This window comes from Cetorhinus maximus, chromosome 12 (genome assembly GCF_964194155.1).
Source record: "Cetorhinus maximus chromosome 12, sCetMax3.hap1.1, whole genome shotgun sequence".
NCBI classification, from domain to species: Eukaryota; Metazoa; Chordata; class Chondrichthyes; order Lamniformes; family Cetorhinidae; genus Cetorhinus; species Cetorhinus maximus.
The window spans coordinates 118328187-118356154 of NC_135890.1; the positions used below are offsets into that span (position 1 = coordinate 118328187).

Consider the following 27968-nt stretch of genomic DNA (forward strand, 5'->3'; position numbering starts at 1 on the left):
TTAAGGCAGAGCTAGATAGATTCTTGCTTAACAAGGGGGTGAAAGGTTACTGGGGGTAGGTAGGAATGTGGGGTTGAGGATACATTCAGATCAGCCATGATCTTATTGAATGGCAGAGCAGGCTTGAGGGCCAAGTGGCCTACTCCTGCTCCTAATTCATATGTTCGTAAGGAAGAGAGTCCCAACCTCTCCAATCTATCCTCATAGCTACAGTTCTTCATTCCTGGTTACCACCACCATAATAACCTGCGTACTTTTATTAGAGGCTTGAGATAATTGTTTTTTCTTCTAACACACTCGGTAAAAAAAACCTCAAATTTTTCAGACTCAATAGAGAATATATGTCATTCACATTTTTATGTAAAGCTGAACAACTTAATTTCATGTGTGGCTTGGAGGGGAACTTCCAGAGAACCACCTAGAAGTTCACCTCCAAGCCACACACCATTCTGACTTGGAACTATACCGCCATTCCTTCAATGTCGCTGGATCAAAATCTTGGAACTCCATCCCTCACAGCACTGTGGGTGTACCTACACCACATGGACTGCAGCAGTTCAAGAAGGCAGCTCACCACCACCTTCTCAAGGGCAATTCGGGATGTGCAACAAAAATGCTGACCCAGCCAGCGACACCTGTAAATGGATAAAAAAAAAAGGGCAACTCCTGAAGTCTTGCAGTATTTATCAAAACATTGTTTTTGGTAGAAGTTATATTATGTCTTTAAAAAATCCTACATCTCCAATTTCTTAACATACTGATTTATTAATATCATTTTCTTCTTCACAACACGCTCAGCTTTAGTTCATCATGTTACAGAATTTCTGTTGCTTGGGAAATCTTTGCACAGTTAAGCTGAAGCCAGGACTATTGCCTAGGTAAAGTCATCGGCTGGTATCTCAATAAGGTGAAGCAGTAAGGAGGCTGCATCGACGTTCAGTTTAAAATTACAGACGGTAGAAACAGGCAACTCTTGTCAGCAAAGGAGCTTCCTGCCCCCTTTTAATTACAACAGCTTCTTTAAAAAAAACAAAGGAACTCACCATAACGAAATGTTCATTTACTCGCTATCTACATAAGGCAGTTTCTATAAATTTGTAAGTTCAGTTCAATCATATAAAGGGGAGTGGGCATGAACCTCCTGCTTTCCATCAGCTCGCAAGTACAGTACCTTGAAGTAAAGGTACAAGTAAGAATTTAACAGTCACGACAGTAACAATACTGCACTTCAGCTGGAAGCACATCAAAATAAAAGCAAACTAGGATATAGATGAATCCACAATATAAAAACTCTCAAAGCACTACCTGTGGGAGAATGAATCAAACATTTTTTAGTTACACTGTTAAGAAACTAATTTACCTAAGACTACTCGTCAACCTGCATTTGCACATTGAACACTTGTACATGAACATTATTTAATGGCCTTTTTTAAAAAATTAACACAATGTGTGAAACTGCGCCACAATTAAAATGCTTTAATTTTGTGCACTTCTGTTTATTCTTTTCTCTACACAGTTATCATTTCACATTTACACAGTAAGAAATGTACCATAATACATGCTACATCCCAGAGGTGCAGTCTGAAAGGTCAGAGGCAATAAGACATTTTCATACGACCACAACACCAGTCTGCTGGCACTTGTGGGTGTGGGAGCAACAGTGTAAAACCACTTTGTACATGAGCAAGAAAGGTGCTTCAGGATAGTGTTGTGTCCTAAATATCTGTGCTATAACAACTTGGGGGGGGGGCTCAACAGTAGCTGGTCTCCAGAAATTATCCAGTCATCCCATACCTACATGCTGCATTTAATTACATTAAAGGCAACAGTAAAGCTAGTCCACAGCTCAATTTAAAAGATTTTTTTTTAAAAAAGGCACTAAAAAGCTTGCAAAAGTCACAGATACAATTTTCTTGTAACAAATAAATAATCTTTAATACAATTGACAAACATACTGAGAATACCTTGCAACCAATGCAAACAAGGTGTCAGGATGACAGGTTCATTGTTGTTGTCAGTACCTTAAAAGTTGCGCATGTAAAGAAAGAAAGTAAGTTTTTCATCTTTCTGATCACCAATTATATGAACTTACTTTCTGCAGCACGTTAGTCTTCAGTTCCATGTTATATAATGTTTAAGAACACACCCACAAATGTATTTCTCAGCAATAATAGTGGGGTTGATAAACAAGCCAAGTTAATTTATTCCCCCTCCACAACAACGCCCATTTCCCTAACTCCCACCGCCCAAATCAGTGGAATTTTACAGAAATTTCACAGAAATTAAATTGAAAAAAAAACATACATAACTGGGAGTGTTCCTGACATTATCAGCCTGGACCCAGAGCAGGATCCTTTTCAATCCTCAGAGGTGCCTTGGTCGTGAAGTTCTCAAAAAGGTAAGTTATTTTTTCCCCCACTGCTGCTCTTTTTGAGGAAGTCTAAATGGGGGACATTTTATTACAGCACAGCGTAAAAAAAGTCAAAACATATTCACTTTTGGACGAAGAAATGGCAGAAAATCAGGGTTAACATTGATTACAGAGAAATGGGGAACTTGGGACAATGCAGCAAGCAATGAAGAAATGCAGTGAAAATTGATTTACATCAACAGAATCAAACAGAATACAGTAAACAGCCATTGTACATTATAGACAGATTTAGGAAACTACATTTTTTTTAAAATATAAAATTGGTTCTCCCTCTAAAGTGGGGCAACATAGTGGTATCACAACATCAAGTGTTAGAGCTCAGATGGTTCAGAGAAGTGCAGAAGTCGCAGCACCTGGATATGGCTGGCATAGGCTGGACTATATCGCCCTGGGCTTCCAAACTCTGAGTAAGGGGAGCTCCCAAACTTTCCTGGACTGTGGCACAGTGGACTAGATCTCCCATGAGTGGAGAGACCAGAGCTGCATGGAGAACTCGGTGTAACGGACTGCATTTTTGGTCTCCCTTTTAGTATAGCAGGGCTTGGCCAACTGCAGGAACAAACAAATAAAATGTTGTAAAAGCAACTGCATATCAATTTATTTTATCCTCTTGCCAGGTTTTACCTGAAGCTCACCCATGTACACAGTGCTCTGTGAACAAACTCATTAAGTGTTAGCATTATATATATTTATATTAAAGAAGTTAACTACTTCAAGGGTTGACAGTAAGATAATTTTCTCATCAGAATAGCAATTATAACTACAAACTGAAAACAGTTTAACTGCAGGCATACTTGGTTAACACTCCATTTACAACTGATCAACCCCATTTCCCATACCAAGGAAGAACTCCCAGTGCATCGGCCAGCTCTAGGAGGACAGCACATGTGCATGTGAAGAACAAGTTGGCCAAATTAAACTGTTGCCTTCAGTGACTTTACTCAAATATGACAGACTAAGTATAGGTGGATAAATCACTTATAAACAACAATTCAGAGCTGCAACATAGAGTTTTGTGGGGGCAGGGGGGTGCGTGAAGGTGAAGAAATCGAACATGAAATTGCAGAGTAAATAATTTTAAGATGTTAAGGTTAGTCGGGGTAAATGCTAACTATGCCTTTAGATAAATAGTGGGCAAATGAAGGTCATATGAAAGCACACGTTTTCATATAAGCCCTTTCAAAGCCACGTTATTTGCTGCCCTGTCAGCTGGAACGGTCTTAGGTTATGTTGAAGGTCTCAGTTGCGTGACCTGTTACTAAGGGAAGCTGGTAAAGCCTATTTCGGAACTTGGGCACCTGATCTAAACTAACATTCAGCACTATTACAGTAGCTAACCTTTGGATGAGATGTTGAAAAAGCAGGTGGGACCTCAGTTTCAGTGGATTTAAATTGCTAGTGAATGACTGGCTACTGAATGCCAATAACCACACACTTTTTTTTTGCATACACAATAAAATTACGGTATCGATTGAAATCTACTTTGATAAAGTAATACAAAAACTTCACAAGTTTATTGCCAAGAACTTAAGTGTAGAGTGGCTCAATGTATATACAAAAGGTCTCACTGTTCAACATAAAACAGGAACAATCTGTAACAAGCATCTGCTGTTCACCCTAACAACAATTCGGTTCCCATTGGAAACATCTCCAATAATCAGAAAACGAGTCACCGTCATTGAACCAACATAACACTGCACCCTAGATTTCTGACAAGTGATGACTGCCATAATAGTGACCATATTAGATCACATGGCTATTTCCACTTGATGGCCATTTAAGGCAATGACTATCTATTATTATCTTGCATTTGTGTAAACCTCACAAATATAAAACCTCACAGAAACACAAAATTCTGAAAGTAGCAAGTTCTATACCAAATATTTGGTATGTGGGAACTGAATCCTCTTGGCAATGCTTAGGTTACAATAACTGCCATGTAGAACACCTGCTTCTCAACGTTAACTGTTCAAATCACAAAAGGCCATTTGCTGTCTTTTTGATCTGTTTTTTCTTGTTCTCACCTGGAAGTGGTGGCTGTATTTTGGAAACATTTGGATAGGTACCAGCAACAACCTAGCAACTTGGACTCAGGCCAATATTCATACATGAGCTTAGGCCATTAGAATGAGCAGGCTGCCTGACTCTGGGAGCCCAAAGATGACCCAATTTTGCTTGACAGCCACACAAGCAGACTTCTCAACAGACAGCAATCAAGGACAGGACGTCTCTCCTTCCTGAGCAGAGTGCGAAACTTGAAGTCAGCATAAGGTACTGAGATGAACTCACTCTGCACAGACCAGTAATCAAAGGGAGGCTTTATGATCTGCATGAGTTGATACTGGGCTTTTGGCAACCTTAATTTAATCTCAACACACGCTACATTTGTGTGTTATGTAATGGTGTGGTTGTGGAACTGCACTAGCAATCTAGGGGCTAATGTTCAAATGTTACCAAGGTAAGACGTAAAACTGAATTCAGTTAACCTGGTCACTTCGGGATGGCAGCAGCATAAAAGTGACCAAGAAGGATGCTGGCAGTAGAAACTAAAACAGTTTACTAGTGTACTACAGGGAAGGGAACCTGCCACCCCCAGGTCTGACCTGGCCGCCACACAACTGCAGCCCACACACTGTGGTTTGCTCTTAATGCCCAATGAAAAGGTTAAAAAGCAGTGCATCAGAAGGTTCACCATTACTATCTCAGGACAAGTAGAGTTTTGTCAGAGTCACTTATATCCCGAGAACAATTTGGAAAAAGGTATATTTCAATTAGAAATAAACAAGAAAAAAAAAAGACCACCAGTACAAACCCTATGAAATGCACTTTTACAAACTCCTTGCTAATGACATTTTATTACAAGGTATATTAAGGCAGAGTGGATTTGATTTCTTCAAAGTTTGGAACTAGGATAACTAGGTCACTGTAAAAGGTGACATGAAGCTATTAATGTATATATTATTGGAAAATATTTTCTTTTTAAAATAGAGGTTTAATCTGTGGATGTGTCTTAATTGGATTAAAACCAGCTGGTCTGGGTGCTTTGATGAGTACTGTTTTGAGATGTAAACAGAGAGGTAGAGTGCATTTGCACTTTTTGAATAGAGCATTTAAGTGGGGTGAATTCTGGCACCTAGCAAGCAGAGGCCAAGCAATATGTTTATATTGCTAATAAAATTGGTGCTATGAAAGGGGTTTTATTGTTAGAATGAGAATTTACATTCTATGGGCTGTGCTAGGTATAACTTCAGCAGTTTTCATGTGTGGAGAGTACAGGCAATGTGAGATCAAAGCAGCTGCACGCCCCCAAATGTCTCCACAGGAACCAAAGTGAAAAGAATCTCATTTTGAATTCCTAAGGTGAAAATGCTTTGCCTGGTGTCTGGTTAAGTTTATAGGTTGCTGTTGCTTTAATGGAGATTAATGGGGATTTGTTAAAAGTTATGATCGTAGTAATTTGTAGCCATGGGTATATATTTAACTTGTGTAAATTAATAAAATGTTTCATTTAGCTTAATATAAAACCTCTCGAGAGCTGGTGGTCTGATTTCTGAATTTAGAGTTGCATCTCAAACATAACACTTAAAATTATAGGTTATGACAGTTGTTTAAACTTTCCCTCCGAGACTTTTTAAAATAACTCAGCTTTACCAGCTGCTCGGTCATAACAAAGGATCCTCCTCCTTCTGAAGAGTCTCAGTGTATGAGGTTTTTTTGCGTTCAAAACCCACCTCTGCATTTCTGACACGGAAAAGGACTGCATTCTGCTCTTCCATTGACTTAAACATGGGAACATCTGAGGGTCAATATCAACCCCACTCAGTGCAGCTAAAACATCACTGTCAAGCTTTGTTGGTTCATCTCTGTAGGGGCAAAAAAGAGAATTGTATATGCTTCAATGTTAATTGTTAACTTCAATGGCTTTAAATAAAAAGCACAACATGCCAGTTGCTAAGAACATTATTTTAGTTTTCTCCTCTCCCTTGCTTGGGTATGTTGCACAAATCAAGCAATCCACCATTTTCTCAGTCGAGTGGCCAGCTTTTACTTCTGAACTTAGATACTGAAGATTTTTGACCTTGGAAGGCATTGTATTCCAGCCTGATGTCGGTACACGTGCAGTAGTTTCCTGGAGGAGTCATTACACAGCAATACAAAGCAGGAACCTTGGCTGATATTTTGCCTGCCCCTATTCCAGAGTGCTCAAGCCAATTGGAAGGGCTCAACAAGATTCAGATCAGCTAACTCAGCACAGATCAGGAATGAAGCCTTCTTTATGACTGGTTCTAAATAGGGAGATGGAACTCAGGAAATTCTTTTTTAATTGCATTTATTATTTGGTATAATTTATGGTTAAAAAATCCATTCCTCCTACAGCAGAAGAATGCCAATTATAAATAACTCTAACTAAAGAAAATGCTCCTACAAATGAGTAGCAAATGATCTTAGATGCTGATTCCAGTAACCGAATCAGTGGTTTCAAATGTTCAAAATCCAAGGATCATATAATCCAGACTGTTATTTAAATCAGGTTAGATCACTGCTTTAAAATCATTGACGCGTATTTGATTTTCTGGCAAACCCCTTTTAATCAGGATGAGCATTGTCAGTCCTGAGGAATGAAACGCTTCATTCACTTTGGATACCCAGCAGTCAAACCACCAACAAGGGGAATAAAGCTCTGATAACTCACTTTAAACCAACTCTCTCCACAGCATTAGCGACATTTTCCATTTCCTACGTCACATATCCTATAGTTTCTCTCAGTGAGTACACCATGCAAAGTTATGACTAGTTCTGTGAAATTATAGACTTTTATTCCATCAGTCGAGGGCAGAAATCAGAGGAAGCCCAAGGAGCTGCAAGAACAGTGTTTCAACACAGGGTGCCAGAGGAATTCTGTCCATCTATTCCTATACATTGTGTTCAGTTTCAGCTCCATTTCTTTAGCTTTACTCATGGCTCTCCACACTGTCCATTTGAAATCATGCTGCATGCTTGTTGAAGCATTTTGCAGTTGATGACTAGGAAATTTCAATGGTCAGTGTGTTTCACTTTAATATTAACCTGCCAATCTGGATCTGGCAGTAGGTACAAACATTCCATATAGCCTCACTGTCCCTGGGATGGGAAAAGGGAAAAATAAGCCCAAATTTCTGCCCCTGTTCAACAACCCACAAACTCAGTAAGAAAATGCGTATATTCACTCAGATACACATCAGGTGAGTCAATGCTGAGCTCGCATGAATAACCCTAGACAGTAATGGTTTGCGTGCACACATAAAGAATGTACACGATAGAAATACTGAAGGACTGTTAATGCCTTCAGAACCTTCTGGCATAGTTTGGTGCCTTCAAGTGAGGAGTGCAGAAAATACTTAAATTTATTGTGCAACTGGATTACTTTGATAGATGGGAGATTATTTTTAGTGTAAACGAGTGTAACTGTGCAATGTCTTAAAAGAGCATATGGAATATTTTCCTTTAATGGACAAGGCATAGAATACAAGAGCAGGGAAGTTATGCTGGAACTGCAAAAAAAAACACTAGTTAGTCCACAGCTAGAGTAAAGTGCTCAGTTCTGGTCATTGCATTACAGGAAGGATGTGATTTCACTTGAGAGGATACAGTGCAAATTTCCGAGGGTGTTGCCAGGATTGGAGAACTGGGTCTGTGAGAAAAGATTGGATAGGCTGGGTTGTTTTCTTTGGAACAGAGGAGGCTGAGGGGCGATTTAATTGAGGTGCATAAAATTATGAGGGGTCAAGATAGAGTGGATAGGAAGAACCTATTTACCCAAAATCAATAACCAGGGGACATCGGTTTAAAGTAGTTGGTAGATGGATGAGAGAGGAGTTGAGGAGAAACATTTTCACCCAGAGGGATTACTCTGCCTGAAACAGTGGTAGAGGCAGAAACCCTCACTGCATCTAAAAAGTATTTAGATATGCACTCAAGGTGTCTTAACCCATAAGGCTATGGGTCAAGAGGTGGAAAGTGGGATTAGGATGGATAGCAAGTTTTCTGCCAGCACAATGGGCTGAGTGGCCTCCTTCTGCACTGTAAATTTTCGATATTTCTTATATGAAGCCAAGTTATAGTAAGTTGAGGTTTGCACTAATAGAAGCTAACTTCCTACATTTTAAAATAGGAAAATAATAAGCCATGGCAGGTTGGGCTATTTCGATACTTAAGCTAGATGTATTAGGACATACAGTTCTGTTCACCCTCCAGGGAATGCCCAAGGTCTCCCCACCATCAATAATAGACACATCCATACAATTATCAGTTCCTTACCCAACCAGAAATATTCCCTTGGTAGATCCTCTTCTTAAATGCCCTTGGGTATGCTTGGGAAGAAGTTGCTGTCCATCTTCTGGGGATCTGCAGGTGATGCTCTCCAACTGCATATTGGACCTCGGGTTCAGCTTGTTCTGAGATGCGTTTGATTCCTGTATTGAAAAATGTACAGAAGCCTCCCTCTCCAAAGCAGGAGAACTCTCTGTCCTACAGGCCAAGGTGCTGCTGTGTGCATAGTTCCTCTGATTGTCGAGCTGTAAAGTTGCTACCTTTGACGTGCATAATGACAATACATCTGAGATTTCATCACTACCTTCTGCCACAGGCTGCTGCTGGCTGGGAGTGAGTAATGGATTCTCTTTTCTGGTTTTCATTTCAGTCAACACATCAGTCTCAATCAGATCAGCCTTATTATAGTGAATATCCTGATCATACACAGAGCTTTTTTCATGAGGTACCAATCCTGACACATTACTGCCCATTAACTCTGCTGTTACTTCACTCGTCTCAGAAAACAAATTTCTCTCTTTGTTGTCATGCAGCGAAAGCTTTTCAAATTCAGCCATGAGGTTAGAAACAGGGGAAAGGATATCTTTAGATCCTGACCTGGTAAATGAACGAGAACATCGCCCTCCAGGCTTTTCATTACCAACAGGGGAACAAACTCCATTTAAATTAGGTGATATCTCTATGTCAGGCTTACTTAGGTTGTCTGTAGAATCAATAATGTCTGTTGTGCGCTGCACAGGAAGTATATGGCACCCGTTTTCTTCAATGGCACGAGGGCTTTTTCCAGGTATAACCATTGACCTGCTGACTTTCAATGCAGCATTTTGTCTATTTTTTAATTCTTCTAAACTAATGTCATCATCATCCAAAAAAGCACCAACAGAAATTGAGTTGCAGTATTTACTGGTTTTACCTGCAGGAGAAAAGAATAAGTTCTGATTGCATTTTGCCAACACAAAGGTGTTAATTATTATTCCTCATCAGTATTCCTTTTTAAAAATCAGAGTGTTAAAAATGGGGAACTCACGACCACATGAAGCGGTTGAGGTAAATAGTTTTGATACCTTTAAGGGAAAGCCAAGTACTTGAGGCAGAAAGGAACAGAAGTTGACAGGGTAAGATGAAGTAGATGGGCAGAGGCTTGTCTGGAGTATAAACACCAGCATGGACTAGTTGGGCTGGTTTCTGTGCTGTAAATTCTATGTTGTTATGAATGACTAAGATTAATATTCTTCTCCTCTGTTAATTTGTTGAATGTGACTATTCAAACCTTACCATGGAAACTGCCCTGCATGAAGTAACAGAAGTAAATGAAAGTACTCCCATCATTCCTGAGCTAAACGCCAACAGCTCTGAGGGAGTGGCTGAATTGCCCTGGCCTTACTCCTCTTTTCTTGGATGGAAATGCTTTGAGTCTACGGGGTGCTTTCTCCTGAATTAAGGTTTGCAATCCTGCAGTCACAAAAAATGTCTTGAGGTAGTAAACTTTACCTCTGACTAGGACTGAGATTAGACTCACGTACTAAGTCCAATCTATGTCAATGCTCCAAACCCATTGCAGTAACTGTCAGCCCCTTTGAAAGTTTACAAGCAGCCATTGTTGCAAAAAAGAAAAACCCCAAAATTGTTCACATTTTTACAGTTGGAAATTTTGTTCTTTGCAATGCAGTCAAGTCTACGTCCACACAAGCAAGTTTTTGTTAGAAGCTTTAACTATTTATGATGTTGAAAAAGAAAACTGGTCTGGATTTGTAAGTAGCAATTTCTGCATTATGCTGAGAGAGGCCAGCTGCTGCCTCGTGAGAACTGAGCAGGAAACCAATTTCCTGTTCTTTCACAAAAAGGGTTAAGTATTTTTCCCCTTCAGTACAGTGTAATACTGTATACTACAAGCAAATAAATTTGACCTTTAGTTAGGAATCAATGAATGTGTTGAGGAATGTGGGGATCATTAAAGCTGTTTTACTGTAGGTTCTTTATTAAACTGCATTATACATAAGCCCTTATGGAGGCAATCTGTTTCCTGGGTTTTAGTAAAGGATCTCTATAAATTCAGTCACAACTGCTCTGCCAGTAAGGTAAAAGCCTCATCATTTGTCTTACATTTAGTCTGATGGAACAAGCTCTTAAATTTGCATTGGTCAAACAGATTCACATATAAATCTGCAAAAAGCTTGACCAAAATTATGAAATACTCTGATCCTAATTAAATGCATGTTATAAGTTTTTTTATTGGAATAAAAAAAGTTAAAGGGGTTAACCTAATAGAGGTTTCAAAATAATTCTTAAAAATTTCGTGTTAGAGAGAAAGGTTATTCCACTTGGTTTGTGAAATAGCGAGGGGGCAGATTTCAATGGAAGAAATGTTTTCACACAGACAGCTATAGCACAAATGGCTAATGCACTAGAGATTACATAATTTAAAATGGAATTGGAAAAGGGAGAAAGAAGAATAGTGTTAGACAAGATATCCAGTAGAAATAGCTGATCTAGCCGCAAGTGCAGTGACGGTAACGCAGTTTTAGCCACGTTTGCAGATTTAAGTTGAAAACACCAGAGGCACGCACAGGTAAACGTACTTCATGGGTATATTTACTTAACGGTGCAAAACTTTGCAGTTTTTCGCCCCTCACCGAAGTTCGGAATTCTGCCATGAATCTACCGGTCGTAAATCATCTTAATGCAGCTTCTAGACTGTTGTCCAACAGTTGCGAGTGGCATTCCGGCTTCATCAGAGCGGCTACCGAGAATGTTGAGCCCCCCAATGAAATGTCAGACTTACCCCAGCTCTTTATTCAGAATGTGTTTGGATGCTGTTTGCACTATGCTGTGACGTGCCTTGTCGGAGCCACTTGTAATTGATTCTGCTTGCTTTCCTCTGTTGGCCTCAAACAGTTATTTACGTTGTATTTAAGCTCCCCTATCCACACAATGGTGCTGCGGTTTCCATGATGCCAAGTGCAGTTAGCCAAACCTGGATTCCCAATTAACCCCATGCAGCTAGTGGCTAAGGTATTGGTTTACTCATTTAGGTGTAGGTACCTCATGATTGTATTGGCGCAAGGACAATGGACAGAATGGCCTCTTTTTGTGTTATAATTTCTATAATTATAGGTTACTTTTAAACTTACCACTTGGTGGAGGACTTTTGAATCTATTGCAGATATGGATGTCTCCACCTTCCTGTTCAGCTCTCTTACTCAGATATTCTTCTACTTTTCGGATTCCTTCTGGCACCACAAGATCAACGAAACAGCCAAGAAATTCCCAGTACTCAGCCCACGGATGCCCCATTTCATGAGCTAAATCCCTGAAATGAAGGTTATAACTGCGTTACAGCTGTACTTACTGAAAACACAACAGTAAAAAATTTAAAAGCCTTTGGTTAAACTTTTAATGTTTCTACAGTTGAAATAAATGCAAGTTTTACTATTTAAATAAATGATACTGATTAGGACTGAAATAAGTTTCAAATGTAGAATACACAAATTATGCAGGTTGTCTAATGTATGTAATACACGGATAAATGAAATGATTCTGCACTTCTTTGGGAGCTAATCACATTAACTATTCAATTTTTATCATGTGCATAATCTTATATCTACTGCTGTGATCTTTGAACTAGTTAGCAGACTGGACCTCATTGAACGACAGTATCCTCCCTCTTTTCCCATCTGAAGGCACCGACTTTTGCTTAGGATGAGCTGAATGGATGTCAGCAGTAGCCATGTGACTCAGACTGGAGCTATCAGTGGGGTATTCAACTGTCGAGGGAATCACGACACGGTCTGATGCCCACAAATGTGTAGTCTATGGCAAGAAATCAATCAGGTAAGGGTGCTCTGATTGAACCTTTCCTTCCCTGGCTCAAGAAGCACTAAAACTGAGGTCAACTAAGTCAGCATAAGCTGGTAATTAATCGTAGGTCCTTCAGAGCTGTAATAAAAACAAAATACTGTGGATGCTGGAAATCTAAAATAAAAACAGAAAATGCTGGAAAAACTCAGCAGGCCTGGCAGCATCTGTGGAGAAAGAACCAGTTAAAGTTTTGAGTCCATATGACTTCTTCAGAAGAAGAGTCATATGCACTCGGAACGTTAACTGGTTCTCTCTTCACAGATGCTACCAGACCTGCTGAGTTTTTCCAGCATTTTCTGTTTTTACTTCAGAGCTGTAAGCTTGGGTACTACACTAAGTTGATGGCTTTGCTTCCTAAACAATCGGAGGAATGTCAGCACTATCCATTTTATGCTTAAATGCTGCCTGAAAATCTCTGCAATGAGCAGTGTCTAATTTTTTTTGGCAGAGGTATCGATGGTGTACATGGTTGGACTATATCTGCATATTTACTACTCTTGTTCTCCTTTTCATATGTAGAAGTAGGGGCAAGTAGTAGATTGCTGCTTCTAGACATCAATTAACATGACTGTGTAAGTTCAATAATGAACTCCATAATGTGCACACCTAGAAGTCTTAATATTCTAACATTAAAGTAAGCAACAAAATGAAGGACACATACCTTTTCTTCTAAATGGAAGGGTACCAACAGGAAATTGAAAAAGGAAGTAAAATACTTTCACTAACTTGTCAACAAATTATCTTACTCAGTCAGTGGTTTTATGCAGCTGTACTTATGCTGTGCTCTTTTTTGTACTTTGGTTATGTGGTTTTGCCCTACCTTCCAACCCTCTCATAACCTCGCTCAGCATCTGCCTTTTTAAATTCGCTTGCCCTATCTCGGGATGGAGTTTTCCATACTCTTCGAAATTCCTCTGCCTGAATTGAAACAAGAAAAGAAATTGACTGCAGTACAAGTAAATTATATCTGTTTCAATTTTTAAAAAATCCATAAACACACCAGTCCTATATATAGATTTGATAATTCATGCTAATGACCTCATACTAGCAAGGTTTAGTACCTTCTGCGAACATGCCCCTCAAACAGTTCCTCCTGAACTACCTGTAACAGGTTAAATTTCTTCAGGGATATTAGAGGGAGAGGGAAATAGCCAACTACATGACAAAGATCTGGCCAAATGAGCTCAACTGGCCAAATATGGCTGCAGAGCTTAACATTTCTCTCCATCACGTACATGTCTACTGATGATCTTTTGAACACTTGTTCACTTGTGAGTTAAGATGTGGTAACTTTGGTGTTAGCTAGTGAAAAGTAAAAGCTTTATAATAATTAAGTAAATTCAGCTCCATTTGATGACATTTTAATTAACTTAAAAAAATTTGGAAACTTCTTTGGAAACTTACGTAAGCAAACTGTTAAATCTCTCCAAGAATCTTTTTTTTATTCATTTACGGGATGTGGGCATCGCTGGCTGGGCCGGCATTTATTGCCCATCCCTAATTGCCCTTGAAGGTGGTGGTGAGCTGCCTTCTTGAGCTGCTGCAGTCCCTGTGGTGTAGGTACACCCACAGTGCTGTTAGGGAGGGAGTTCCAAGGTTTTGACCCTGTGACAGTGAAGGGACGGCAATATAGTTCCAAGTCAGGATGGTGAGTGGCTTGGAGGGGAACTTCCAGGTGATGGTGTTCCCATGTATCTGCTGCCCTTGTCCTTCTAGATGGTAGTGGTCGTGGGTTTGGAAGGTGCTGTCTAAGGAGCCTTGGGTTTCTGCAGTGCATCTTGTAGACGGTACACACTGCTGCCACTGTTCGTCAACGGAGCAGGGAGTGAATGTTTGTGGAAGGGGTGCCAATCAGGCAGGCTGCTTTGTCCTAGATGGTGTCAAGCTTCATGAGTGTTCCTGGAGCTGCACTCATCCAGGCAAGTAGAGGTTATTCCATCACACTCCTGACTTGTGCCTTGCAGGTGGTGAACAGGCTTTGGGAGTCAGGAAGTGAGTTACTCACCGCAGGATTGCTAGCCTCTGACCTGCTCTTGTAGTCACAGTATTTATATGGCTAGTCCAGTTCAGCTTCTGGTCAATGGTAACCCCAAGATGTTGATAGTGGGGGATTCAGCAATGGTAATGCCATTGAATGTCAAGGGAAGATGGTTGGATTCTCTCTTGTTGGCGATAGTCATTGCCTGACACTTGTGTGGCACAAATGTTACTTGCCACTTGTCCGTCCAAGCCTGGATATTGTCCAGTTCTTGCTGCATTTGGACATGGACTGCTTCTGTGTCTGAGGAGTCACGAATGGTGAACATTTCCCTTCTGACCTTATGATGGAAGGAAGGTCATTGTTGAAGCAGCTGAAGATGGTTGGGCCGAAGTCACTACCCTGAGGAACTCCTGCAGTGATGTCCTGGAACTGAGATGATTCACCTCCAACAACCATCTTCCTTTGTGCTAGGTATGCAACCAGCAGAGAGGTTGCCCCCTGATTCCCAATGACTTCAGTTTTTCCACACTCGGTCAAATGCTGCGTTGATGTCAAGGGCAGTCACACTCACTTCACCTCTGGAATTCAGCTCTTTTACTCATGATTGAACCAAGGCTGTATCGAGGCCAGAAGCTAAGTGACCAAGGTGAAACTCAAACTGAGCATCAGTGAGCAGGTTATTGCTAAACAAGTGCTGCTTGATAGCACCATTGATGACCAGGTAGATGCCAGTGTTGTAACTGTACTGGAACAGCTTGGCTAGGGGCACGGCAAGTTCTGGAGTACAAGTCTTCAGTACTATTGCTGGAATATTGTCAGGACCCCTAAGCTTTACAGCATCCAGTTCCTTCAGTCGTTTCTTGATACCACGTGGAGTGAATCGAATTGGCTGAAGACTGGCATCTGTGATGCTGGGGACCTCTGGAGGTCTGACAAAAGGTCATCAACCTGAAATGTTAACTCGGTTGCTCCTTCCACAGATGCTGTCAGATCTGCTGAGCAGTTCTAGCATTTTGTTTTTATTGTCTTATAGCAATGTCTTTTCCTGTCATTCCTTCAACTCCTTTCCAGCCATAACATAATACCCCTGTTAGTGAGGATGCAGGCAGTGGACCAACAATCAGTATGATACAGAAAAAATCATTCATTAGCAATGATCACAGAGCACCACAAGGATGGTTTATTTTGCATGGCTATCTCACAGGGAGATGTAATAATTATTTCTTTCAAAAAGCTCTGGATTAGCATAGATCTATTAAAGTCCAAGAGTCTGTTTGTAAGACACAATCTTAAGGATAATGTTTTTACATAGGTACCATCAGAATAGTTGCATCATACAAACATATTTTATTGAATTACTGCATATTTGATTGAGAAATTCACTTTAAAAAAGGGATGCTTACCTTGGATGGAGGCATGGGTCCTGCAAATGCTCTAACTTCCATAACTGGATCTGTGGGATTCCCAGTATGCCTGGATAAAGATGTACAATGCAGCTTAGCTGACTGATCAGGTGACCAGGGAGAACCAATGACAGCTGGGCAAGAGTTGTCAGTATCTCTGAGCAATGGTACATAATATCGATCTGAAACAGAAAGTTGGCAGTTCAATTCTGGCATCAACGACTATTTGTACATGTTGTGACTGAAAATCCTAAAACAGAACAAGAAACTGTTTTCAAAGAAAGCAGTTCTACAAATTGGAGCATAATTTGAGTTGGATGAGAGATTATATAATTTGTACGAACTATTCTTGAAAAGCTGAGACGAGCAAAATAGATCTGTTCAAGGTGAAATCTGCAGAATTAGCACCACCTTCTGGAGAGACATCAGTACAACTAGATAATATGCACCATTTGTTGAGAGTTCCCATGTCTTCTGGTCCTAAACACGACAAGATGAGAACTCTCAGTTATTTGCAAGAAGGTACATCACACACACTTTGTCTCTAGCTGAAACTGTGTGACTATATCCCAGCTAGAACAGCTACATTTGGCAATCACCTCAGTTATCTGGGGATGACTTCTAGAGAGCAATGTGCCACAAGGGTTCTTTCTTTTCCTACTCCTTCATGAACACTGCATGGAAGCCGAGGTGACAGGGAAATAAGCCAATAATAGTGCCCGGCTGAAGACACAAGGAAAGTTACCTAGCTTACAGGCGACTGGTTAGGCAGGATTCTACGGAGGCAAAAATCAGGCAGGTTTACTAGAGGGCAGATGAGCCACTCCTTCAGGTTACCACCCAGGTTGTAAGGCTGAAAATAATCCCCTTAGTTTCTCTCTCCGTCTTAGCAAACTCCTTTGACCAAAACTAAATGAACTGCTTGAATCCTTCAACACACACTGCATCCATTACAGGCGCTGCCACGCCAACAAACCTAATGCACTTCCCTGCAGTAAAAATATATATGTATAAAACTAAATGTAAACGTTCTGAAAATTTAAATTTAAAAAAAAACATCCAAATGGTAATCTGCATTCAAGGGAAAGGAGTACTTCTGTTCAATATACTTTCCCTTGCCTCTGTTTGTAAATATAGCCAGAAGTACATACGTTGCTGTTAGAAAGCAGTATTATAAGAGTCTCACAAAACACCAACATTTTGGGTCTCCATCACTCCTCTGTTGCTCAGTGATAAATGGCCCTGCAAGCCTCCTATAACACCTCTAATAATTTTAATAAGCCAGCTCCTCAGACAAGCCAGAGATTTGATCAAGAGCTATTCAACGACATAAGACCCTTCACAGACACAAACAGTGCAGCATCATAACATCATTATTGTAGTGTACAGGCATAGCACCCATTTTATGAAATCCTTAGTCCCAGAGCGACCAACCTTGTAAATACTCTCGGATCTTTTCCTTTAGTTCGTCAGATTTAGTTTTACTCCTTTCACAGATGACCTGTGGGAATAAAAAAACTAACAACCATATTTATTTTGCTCATAAAAGAAACTTAAATTTAGCATCGCTTAGGGAAAAAATAGATACTGAAACCTTACCTCCATAGGTGTTAGGTCATACTTGTTCTTTGAAACTTTGCTGGTATCAGGATGCGAGCATAATACATTAACCACCTCTGCATGCCCAAACTTACAGGCAAAGTGTAATGGCGTATCAAAACCCTGAAAGTAAAGCAATGGATTTTGGAGGAGTTTTGAAGCATCAGATGTTTTCAAAATATTTTTACAACCTAATATGGCAGACCAATGCATCTACTTTCAGCTTGTAAAATCCCACATTTCCAGATTATGAAGTAAACAAGGTCATGGGTTTTAAGTGTTTTGGTAGTGCTTTATTGATTATCAGAGCACTTATAGAATATACATTTTTCCTTTAAAAGGTTAACTTGTCTTTTTATTTTGCATTTGCTCACAGGCTTTAAGCAATGCCAGCAAGGTTATATTTATGGCCCATCCCAAGCTGCAGAGGGAAGGTGGTGGTGAGGCTTCTTCTTCAATTGCTGCAGTCCTTGTGGTTCTGGTGTTCCCAAGATGGTGTTAGGATGTGAATTCCATGACTATGAAGAACACACAGTGGTGTATGTCCAAGTTAGCAGGGTTAGACAATGAGGGGAACTTGGAAGGGATGATGCTCCAAGGACATTGCTGCTTTTGCCTATTTCAGAAGTAGAGGACATGGGGCAGAGAGGTGCTGTTGAAATAAGCCTCGTGATTGTTATAGTGTATCTATAGATAATACATACATACAGCCATGGTGCACTGATGTGAAGGAGAAGACACAGAGTTCAATAGCAGGGCAATGATCAAGAAGGCTAGCCCAGCCGGGGTGAGCTCTGAGTGCTGTCACTGCTACAATGCAACTCAACAGCCCTGGGCTTGAGCTCTTCAATTCAAGGTCACTGTATAATTAGTAGAAGTGCATGTGTATGATGTGGACATTTTTAACATGTTAAAAGCACTACATAAATGAAAGTTGTTGGTTGACAGAACCAAGCTTGACTGCTATCTACAAATAGTTTGCTGCCAGCCATTAACAAGGATACATGAACAAGCATATACATACCGATGGACATACAGGCTGGCTTTTTAAAAATTTATTCTTTCATGGGTTGTGGGTGTCACTATCAAGGCCAGCAATTTTTTTGCCCATCCCTAATTACCTTTGAACTGAGTGGCTTGCTAGGCCATTTCAGAGGGCAGTTAAGAGTCAAACACATTGCTGTGGGTCTGGAGTCACATGTCCAAACTAGGTAAGGATGGCAGATTTCCTTCCCTAAAGGTCATTAGTGAACCAGATGAGTTCACCATTACCAAGTCTAGCTTTCAATTCTAGATTTTATTAATTGAATTTAAATTCCACCAGCTGCCATGGTGGGATTTGAACCTGTGTCACCAAAGCATTAGCTTGGCCCTCTGGATTACTAGTCCAGTGACGTTACTACTACAACACCGTCTCCCCCGACTGCTAGTGCTTGTGTTACTGTATCCCAGTAAGCGGGTGGCTTGTTCTCAAGTATAATTGCCACCACTGTGGGAAAATAATAAAATATGAATGATCTTCAACTAGATGTAGTAACTCAGGCATTTGGAAAGACAACCTATTTTCTGTTTACTACAGATATTTCTATATTGGCACTGCCATTTCGTAATACTAGGTTTAGGTCCTTTAAGATTAGATGACCATAGAGATTTCGATATCTATTTTCAATAGTTGAAGGCATTACTGTCAACATCCAAATTCAGAGTCAGCCAGATGATATGAGAGTATTGGTCTGCCTCAGGGGTCATCGTTAATTGCAGATAATACCTATATGTTAATTTATTTAGAGACTTTTCGGAAACAATGCAAGTCACATCAATAACCACTCTGGGGAAAAAACATAATACCAACCATTTTATCAGGAGTGTTGAGATAAAGGTCAACTATGTATTTGATGCGTTTTTGCAGCATAACTTCATTATCATCTGGATACATCAGCAGCATAAAATCAGGGTTCTCCAATGTGTCCAGTAGAAGTTGGCAAATTTGAGGCTGATTCTCTTTAGCAGCGACATGCATAGCATTGTACCGACATCCTTCCTGCAGTTTATACACAAAATATATTTTACTTGTCTAAGGAAATGTATTTTCTTATCCTCAATCTTATAGTTGTTCCCCTTCAGGCCTCCTCCATTGTTCCATGCTCCATTCCCTTGCAGAGGCAGTAGGTAGGTGACTTCCTTTCAGGATTCCACCAACAAACTGGATAACCAGATAGCAGGAAATTCGGAGCAGTCCTACTGATCCTGTTTTGTTTAAATTTGGCATCTGAACCCAACCACCCCCTCCCCCCGACCTCTTCAAAATAAAAACTCAAACCCTTTTGGGTGTCCACGTAATTGCAAACTAGTGTGTGTCCTTGAACTATGTCTCCACAGCACCCCCTGCCCTGACATACATTCTTACCATTGTGTGTAATAGGAATTGGAAATGTCAGTAATCTAGATCAGAACCATCACAAACATGACACAAGGATGACTGAGTCAAGGTTCTGTGCAATATTTAGCAGCTCCTAAGAAACAAAAGACTCCTATTCTACCTTTAGCTTTACACCATGCTTATCAAGTTTGGTTAAACATTTTCTAACGTGCAAGAAGAACAGACGAGTGAGTATTAGCAAGCAACCACTGAATTAAATGCCAAGTCACAAAGGCAAAAGCAAACCAACCCAAGCTGTGACCAATTCCCAACAAAATCCACACAAACCATAAAATGTCGGCATCACCCACAAAACCAAAGTCAGCATAAGTGTCTGAGGAATACAGGCAAATATCATTCTCAATTCCAGGCACAGTGCGGTGTCAGGATAGTGCTTCCAGTAACCACTGTGCAAACTTGTTCTTTTTATTGCAGCCTCTCCCAATGTCTCACAAGTTCTTTGTTTATGAAGGTGAAGGCAAAGGTAATTTCCTGCAGTATAGGAACTTCTCAGTGATAGTGTGTGGTAGTGATCAACGCACTATAGTTCAAGAAACAAATACTGAATCCTCAAACCTGTAGAACTGTAGGGTTATCTCCAGATCCGATTAGGTAACGTGGATTACTCCACACAAGTTCAAGAAAAGAAGTCTTGTCTCCCCTTTCAATGGCTTTCCGCAGTTTAGAAGTTAAGTCCTGAGAACGTGGGCTTTTAAAACTGTTGGCTCGCTCCCTGTTGGTGCTTTCTACTTCCAGAGAACTTGCACCATCTGACAAAAAAAAATGCAAATAAGCAGAAAAACCTTAACAAATGTATGACTTTGATTGGAAGAGAAAGTAAATGTCTAAAATGTTCAAAGCATTCAGATACACCCACTGTACCCTGCTGGAAAAACTCACCTCTCATTACCGCTTGCTACAATGCTTTAAATGGTCAAGTTATTGCAGCATCGTTTTGGTTAGGAAAGGGAAAATCTTAAACATGACTATATAAATGAATAGTAGGCAACCTGGTAATGTAAGGGCAGTGAATGATAAACATCTGTTTCGAATGGTGAGAACACATTTTTGACCAATTTAAATTTTATGCAATCGTCAGCCTGTAGGATAGTGCCGGAAGAGGAACAGGATCACTCAGATTTGTAAGAGAAGCCAAAAAATAAACAAGAACAAATGTACATTTTGTTCTTCCATTAGCAGAATCCAATCCAGCCTTCAAAATAAATTAACACTTTTAACTTGGAACAATTATTTATCCAAGTAGGATGTGATCAACGAAGTATATTTTGATTTTTCCAATTTTCCTTGACCTAAAAGGTTGTCGTATGTAATTCCACAAGGGATGTTGGCCCTCCACTGCAGCGCCCAAATTCCCATTCTACATTTAAGAATCTGGGCGGTGATTGCTGGTAACTTATTGAACATGAGGTGACTGCAGGTTAGATCAAATCAACCCTCGGCTGATATTCACAGTCTCACGTTTCCAACTGGAGAGTGAATGGGACCCTTGGCTGGCTTGTGAGATCTATAATAAAGGATATACATCTAGTAATAGTGTTTAATGATGATGCATCACAACTTATGAGAAAGAAGAGATTCATTGTCAAAGTAGTATTTACTAGAATACAATTTACACTATGCAAAAATCATCAGTAACTGTTGGTCCACTCAGTCCAGTGCCAAAATCTCAAGTTATTAAACATAATATCATTTTCTGGTTTCACTGCGAATTTGTTATGAAGGGACGGACTGTGAAAATAATTCTCCTAAATAACACATATGCTTTTAGAAAATTATCAGAACACTTTTTTTAAATGTGAAAGTCAAACAAATTTTGGTGAAGTCATAGGAAAAGCACTAAACTCTCAAAATCCTCAAGAAACAAGTTGACAGTAGTTTACCTCTGTTACACATCACACTGGCTTTCAATGGAGATATGCACGCAGATGACTTGCTTGGAGAGGGGTAGTAGTCGCAAATACCTCTGGCAAACTTTTCTGCATCTTCTCTATTAGTGAAAGCTTTGAATCGAGATCCTTTCATCAGCTTTACAGCTTGAAGAGCTTCCTTCTTATCCAAATATACATGCACTGTGTCTGTTTAGGAAGGATAGAAAAACAATTACAAAAAAGGGACTTGCCATGCCAATGCTCTTGTACAGAAAACACCAGTCAAACAGTCACAATAACCAACATCGCCATGTCTTTGAAAGTATCTTTACTGCCGTCAAGATGAAGGATATTGGACTGGGGAACTATTTTCCATTTTGAGCTTGCCAAACATTTTAACATAATAATACAAGTACACCATGGCAAATCTCAATTTCAAAGTCACAATATTTGTATGTAATTATTATTTTGCTTGGTGGCATTATAAATGCCCAATTACTACCATAAATAAGACAGAAACCTTTAAAATCAAAAAGCAGGATTTGGAATAGTAAACAAATTGTATGAATTGTCCTACACTTGCAAACAATAGCCACCATGTGTCTCCATGGAGAACTTCTAGCAGAATAACCACTGACCTGCCCTGGTGTAACATGAACAAGCTCACCTGACCAAAATCATGACCATGTACCAATTCCTCCATTTACTTTCCCACGGCTGCTCAAATGAGTAAAGGGCAGCACACTTTGCTGTTATCTTGCACACAGTGGCACTGAAGCACCCAAGATGTACCACATCAACACTTTTGCTGCTCTGATTGCTCATCATTGGTTCTATCACAGGGGTTAGTTGGTTAAGGGAATTATAAATCTCAAAAGTACTCTCCTACCAAACCCAGAGAGGAATTGCTTGGCCCAGTGTCAAAGCTGCAACTGACCCTCTTCAATAAGGCAAATGTCAGGGGCCCACAGGACCTCAACAGAGCCCCACATTCCCCTTCACCGACAGGAATTCTGGATTGGTTGTGGTGGTGGTGGTTGCGGGGGGGGGGATGTAAGGGAGAGAGAGTTTTCCTATTCTGCTTAGGTAGCTCCCTAACACAATACACTCACTCAAACCCAAACTTCAGTCTTGGCCTTAAAGTCAGAAAACACTGGTTAAAATATTGGTTTTTAGTATTATAGTGGTAAGCTGCATTTGAATTTGCTACTGTTGTTTTAATGGAATTGGCCCCTTTATATTATCACTACACGTGATATCTCTCCATATGCTTTAGATAGGTCTAGGCTGCCATTCCTCCCTATCCTACTTGTACTGCTTTGTTTCTTATCAACTTACCACACATAAAAAACTTCACTTAACAAATGTACATGTACACACAGGAATCAATATGTAAACCATCTGGCTGAAGTGACTTAAAATGTATAAGCAGATTTAAAAACCCAAGATAAATAGCAGATGATAAAGCAGAAATTTGTCACACTCATGGCCTCTTTCCAAAATAATAACACAGTGCAATTTCATGTTTGTGCGGCCATATTCAATCTTCATGTTCAAGCATAGAAATCGTTTATACATAGCATGCTAAATCAGTGGTGGGATGGTAGAGAAGTACCAGCAAACAGAAGGGAGCAACAGGAATCCGTGATATTTGAAGCTTCTAGTTTAAATTGCACAAAACAATTGTCCCTGGGGTTAAGAAATAACTCCATGGCAGCTTTGCTGATTCGGGAGCCAATTCAGGAGTACAGCCCAGAACTTTAAGGCTAGCAAAAGGAAGTAGATTTTGGGACAAATCTAGCCATTAAACATAGGATATTACACTGACTTAACATCCAGTCACCTGAAATTTATACTTCTGATTACAAAAGGTCTCTAATTTTAGTAAAATAGAAAATGAAGTTGACTTTATACTGAGGTGCTGAAGGCTTAGCTTGAAAAATCGTATCCTGATATGCCAAAATTAGTCTGGTGCATTTCTGAAACAACAAGCATCACTTCATCTCTCATTTCATTTTCAGAATAAATGCTTTGTGCTTAACATAAAGGCCACTGAAATTAACTTCACTTAGCATTCTTATGACTATCAGAGGGCAGGGTGTTGGCTATGACACCGTCACGTTCTAGACATTTTGACAGAAGGGCAACTCCTGCCTTGCCTATCTTCCAGAGATTTGCACCCTTCCTGCCTCTAGCATCAAAAACTCCGAGGGGATCAGTTTGTCGCCTTTTGGGAGTTGGTCTAGGGATTGCTCATGGTCAATGTAGGATCCCTCCTTAGTCTAATCTGTTGCCTCAAGTGTAGCAGCGAATGCGTTGATGACAATGGCATGCTGGTCCTCATTAAAATGTACTGGGCAGTCATGAGGTGCTCACTTATCCTGCGGGGGAGTCACTGAGGTGCCAGACAAGCTTATTTTCAGTGGCAAAGCCCAACCCATGGAGGCATCATTCCTCTTCTGGGAGGCTCTTCCAGAAGGTGTACCTGCCACCTTGTTCCTTCAGTTGGCCTTCTCCTGCATGTCATGTCTCACTTAGACCAGCAATATCGATTTCAAGACCCCGAGTTCCTGAGCTCTGATGGCAGCATGGCACTCAGGTCTGTCACTATTGGGGTTGTCCGCAAGGGTCCTGACGTTCCAAGTCCCAAACTTCATTTTGATGAGTGGAAGGTGCCTGTGAGTGATTTTTTTTTGTTTGAAAATGTTGGCTGGTCGTAGCAAGCTGACTACCACATAGTCTCAGCAAAGCAGGGCCTTGGTCCAACGACAAGGGGTTTCTGAGACAATTGGAGGCCAGGGTCTACTGTGAGACATTAGCACAGTCTGTACATGGTCATACGCAGGTATATGTGTGACCTGTGACCAGGAACAGGCTGAAGCTGAAAAATCAGTTGAACCAGTAGTCAGACACAAGCTCAGCAAGAGTGAAGTCTCTCAATCATTGAAGTGACAGGGAAGACTGACCCAAGATGCTTTAAATGTAGCAGAATATCAACAAGACAGAGAAAGAATTTAGGTCTTAGTATAGTCCAAAGGAGAAAATGTCTTCTTGATGTCAAGAGGAATCCAAGAATTTGAAGCCATGCTTGAAAGATGATGCAGATCAAGGTTTTCCCCACAGGCTGCAGATCAGGAAAGAAGAAAAAAAAACAAAGCAGCAGATTCTGGACAGAATGAAGCTTTTTTTTCCCCCCAATGTGCTCCAGTCCAGAAACATGGTCTAAATATCCAGGAATTTGAAACCAGATTTGAGAGAAAATCCACAGCCAGGAGTTTTCCAGATTTTAACAGAGCTGACAAGGTAGGTTGGGGGATGGGCTTTGAACCATCAGACAGAGGCTGTTTAAACTAACTTGAAAAATCCATTCAACAGCTGAAGAACATGAATCCCTGCCATGGTGATCAGGATGACCAACTCTTGGGAATAAATTAAGGGACACTTCAAATTGGGAGGGGGTGGTGGCTGGGGAATTGTCAAACCTGTAATTGTGGGGGAGGGGGTTGGGTTCTGGTGAGCCTGTAATAGTGGGAGGAGAGAGGGGGTGCTGGGGAGCCTGTAAGAGCTAGTTCGGGTGGGAGGTTGTGCAGTGGCAATCCTGCAAGAGAACATGCGTAAAATTCGATGTTTGAGAACACGGGACAAACACGATGCCAGATGCAGGCAACCCATGACACTTGGCTAGCGCCTCAAATACAGGACAATCCCGGGAAATCCGGGACAGCTGGTCATCTTGGCAGTGATTCACTCCTGGCACAGCCTCACAACCTCACGCTGCTCATCAAGGAACAAGAGCGCATGGCGGGGGTCTCAGAGATGTTGCGATCATGACTATATTCAAGAAGGGAGACAAGTCGAATGGTGGTAGCTAAAGACGTCTCTCTGCTGTCTGCCACAGGGATGGCAGTTGCAAGGTTCGTCCTCAACCACCTCCTCCCAGCAGCCGAGGAACTCATTCCAGAGTCACAATGTGATCTACATCCATCAAGAGGCACCACAGGCATGATCTTCACTGCACAGCAAATTCAATAAAAGGTGCAAGGACCAACCACTGTCCTTTTTCCACTTCACAAAAAGCCTTTGACTCTGTCAACCGTCAAGGCTTAAGGAGCATCTTACTCAAATTTGGCTGCCTTCAGAAATTTTTCACCTCTGCCTACACCACAAATGACATGCAAACCATGATCCTCACCAATGAAACCACTACTAAACCTACCTCTAGCAAATTACCCACAGGCATGGGCACAATATACAGAACAGATGAAAAACTGCTCAACCTACACTGCATTCAATACAAAATCAGTCCTAACTTCAGTCATAGAGCTTCAGTATACAAATGACATTTGTGCGCGCTCACTCAGAAACGGAGTTCCAGGTCATTATCAGCTCCTTCTCTGAAGCATTTGAGAAAATGGGCCATTCACTAAACACCCGTAAAACTAAGGTCCTCTTCCAACCAGCTCCCACAGCAAAACACTCTCCCCCCAACCCCCCACTGTCGATCAATGGTGAGAGCCTGGAAAATGTGGACTATCTCCTGTGTCTTGGGAACCTCCTCTCGACAAAGACAGACATAGATGACAAAATTCATCATCGCCTCCAATGTGTCAGCTCAGCCTTCTGCCAATTGAGGAAAATAGCATTTGAGGACCTGAATCTCAAACCTGAGACCAAGGTCATGGTTTACCAGTTAGCAGTGTTCCCTGTGCTCCTATATGCTTCAGAGGCTTAGACAACCCACAGCAGTCACCTCAAAGCACTGGAGAAGTGCCACCATCGGCAAGAAAGGCAGCCCAACAGCAGTGTCCTCTCCCAAGCCAACATGTCCAGCATTGAGGCGCTAATCACTCAAAACCAGCTCCGCTGGACAGGATATGCAGTTTATATGCCTGACATCAGACTCCCAAAGCAATTGCTCTACTTGGAACTCATTCGCAGCAGGGGAATCCCAGGAGGACAGCGGAAATGCTCTAGGGATGTCCTCAAAGCATCCCGGAAAAGGTCAAACATACTCGCTGACTTATCAGGGATCCTGACTTGAGACTGACCAAAATGGAGAAGGTTCAGTCAGGAAGGCATCAAACACACAGAGACTTCGTCAGGAACATGCAGAGGCAAAGTCAAGTCATCAGAGGGAATGTACAAACTTCCAAATAACCCATCTTTCCAACCCTCCAAGCACCACCTGCCCTACATGTGGCAGAGCCTGCAGATCACACATTGGACTTATCAACCATTTCAGAACTCATAGAACCAGAGTGGAAGCAAGTCACCCTTGATCCCGAGGGACTGCCTAAGAGGAGATCAGAAGGCAGGCGTCTCTATCCCATTATTTACACTTGCATTTGAAACCAGCTCACAGAAGCATAGGAAATATGTAAAAACCCACTACATTATTCAGCTCCTTCCTTCCGCTCTGCACCATAATTGGGTGCATATAATCCTTCAGGAGATGGACTCTTGATCTTGAAGGGAATTTTATGGCACTTCAAAGTTGACCTTTGAGGTTCCACTGAAACTATGATCAATAACACAATAGTTATTCTGATAAATTTATAGTTATGCCAGATGTAACCTTAAGAGACTCACCATTCCTAGACAATATGTCATCCCAGACTGGACAAACCCCATAATAAAGTGAAGAGGTGGTAGTTGATCCTCCTGTCATCTGCTCGGTACTGTTCTGTAAATCACTCACATCTACATCTTTTGACAATGTTGTCTCATCTGGAGGGTTCAGTCCCACATCATATCCAAAATGCGCATCTCTGTTGGCACTGGCATCACTCAACAGATGGGACCTACCAAAACATGCAGCAGAGCTGCAGTCAGACACATCCAAGAAGTGGCTACACAAAGCACTGTTGCCTTCAGGTTTTGCTGAATCATCAGTTAATTCAGGCAGCTTATCTGCTTCTCCCCCTCCCTGGTGCTGCAACAAAGCCTGGGCTAACTTCTTCTCAAAAATGAAGCGGGTTGTCGAAGTTATGGGTCCATAGTTCAATCCAGCATTGAGAATTTCTTGTCTGAGTTCAGTAGGAGTGAGTTGCTTCAGTCTCATCAAAATAGCTTCCATCCT

The 27968-nt window shown here is 41.0% G+C and overlaps 1 protein-coding gene across 1 annotated transcript; it reads right to left on the minus strand.

Moving 5' to 3' along the window:
• Window positions 1-1461: 1461 nt before the first annotated feature.
• ankle2 (ankyrin repeat and LEM domain containing 2) lies at window positions 1462-27968 on the minus strand. The gene is made up of 12 exons (XM_078554514.1): window positions 27479-27968; window positions 21902-22096; window positions 20577-20770; window positions 19434-19622; window positions 17582-17704; window positions 17417-17483; window positions 15983-16164; window positions 13419-13516; window positions 11872-12050; window positions 8729-9653; window positions 6163-6294; window positions 1462-2980 (listed from the first exon to the last, which is right to left on the minus strand). The coding sequence occupies exons 1-12, from the start codon at window positions 27963-27965 to the stop codon at window positions 2743-2745; spliced, it is 3009 nt and encodes a 1002-aa protein (XP_078410640.1). The 5' UTR covers window positions 27966-27968; the 3' UTR covers window positions 1462-2742.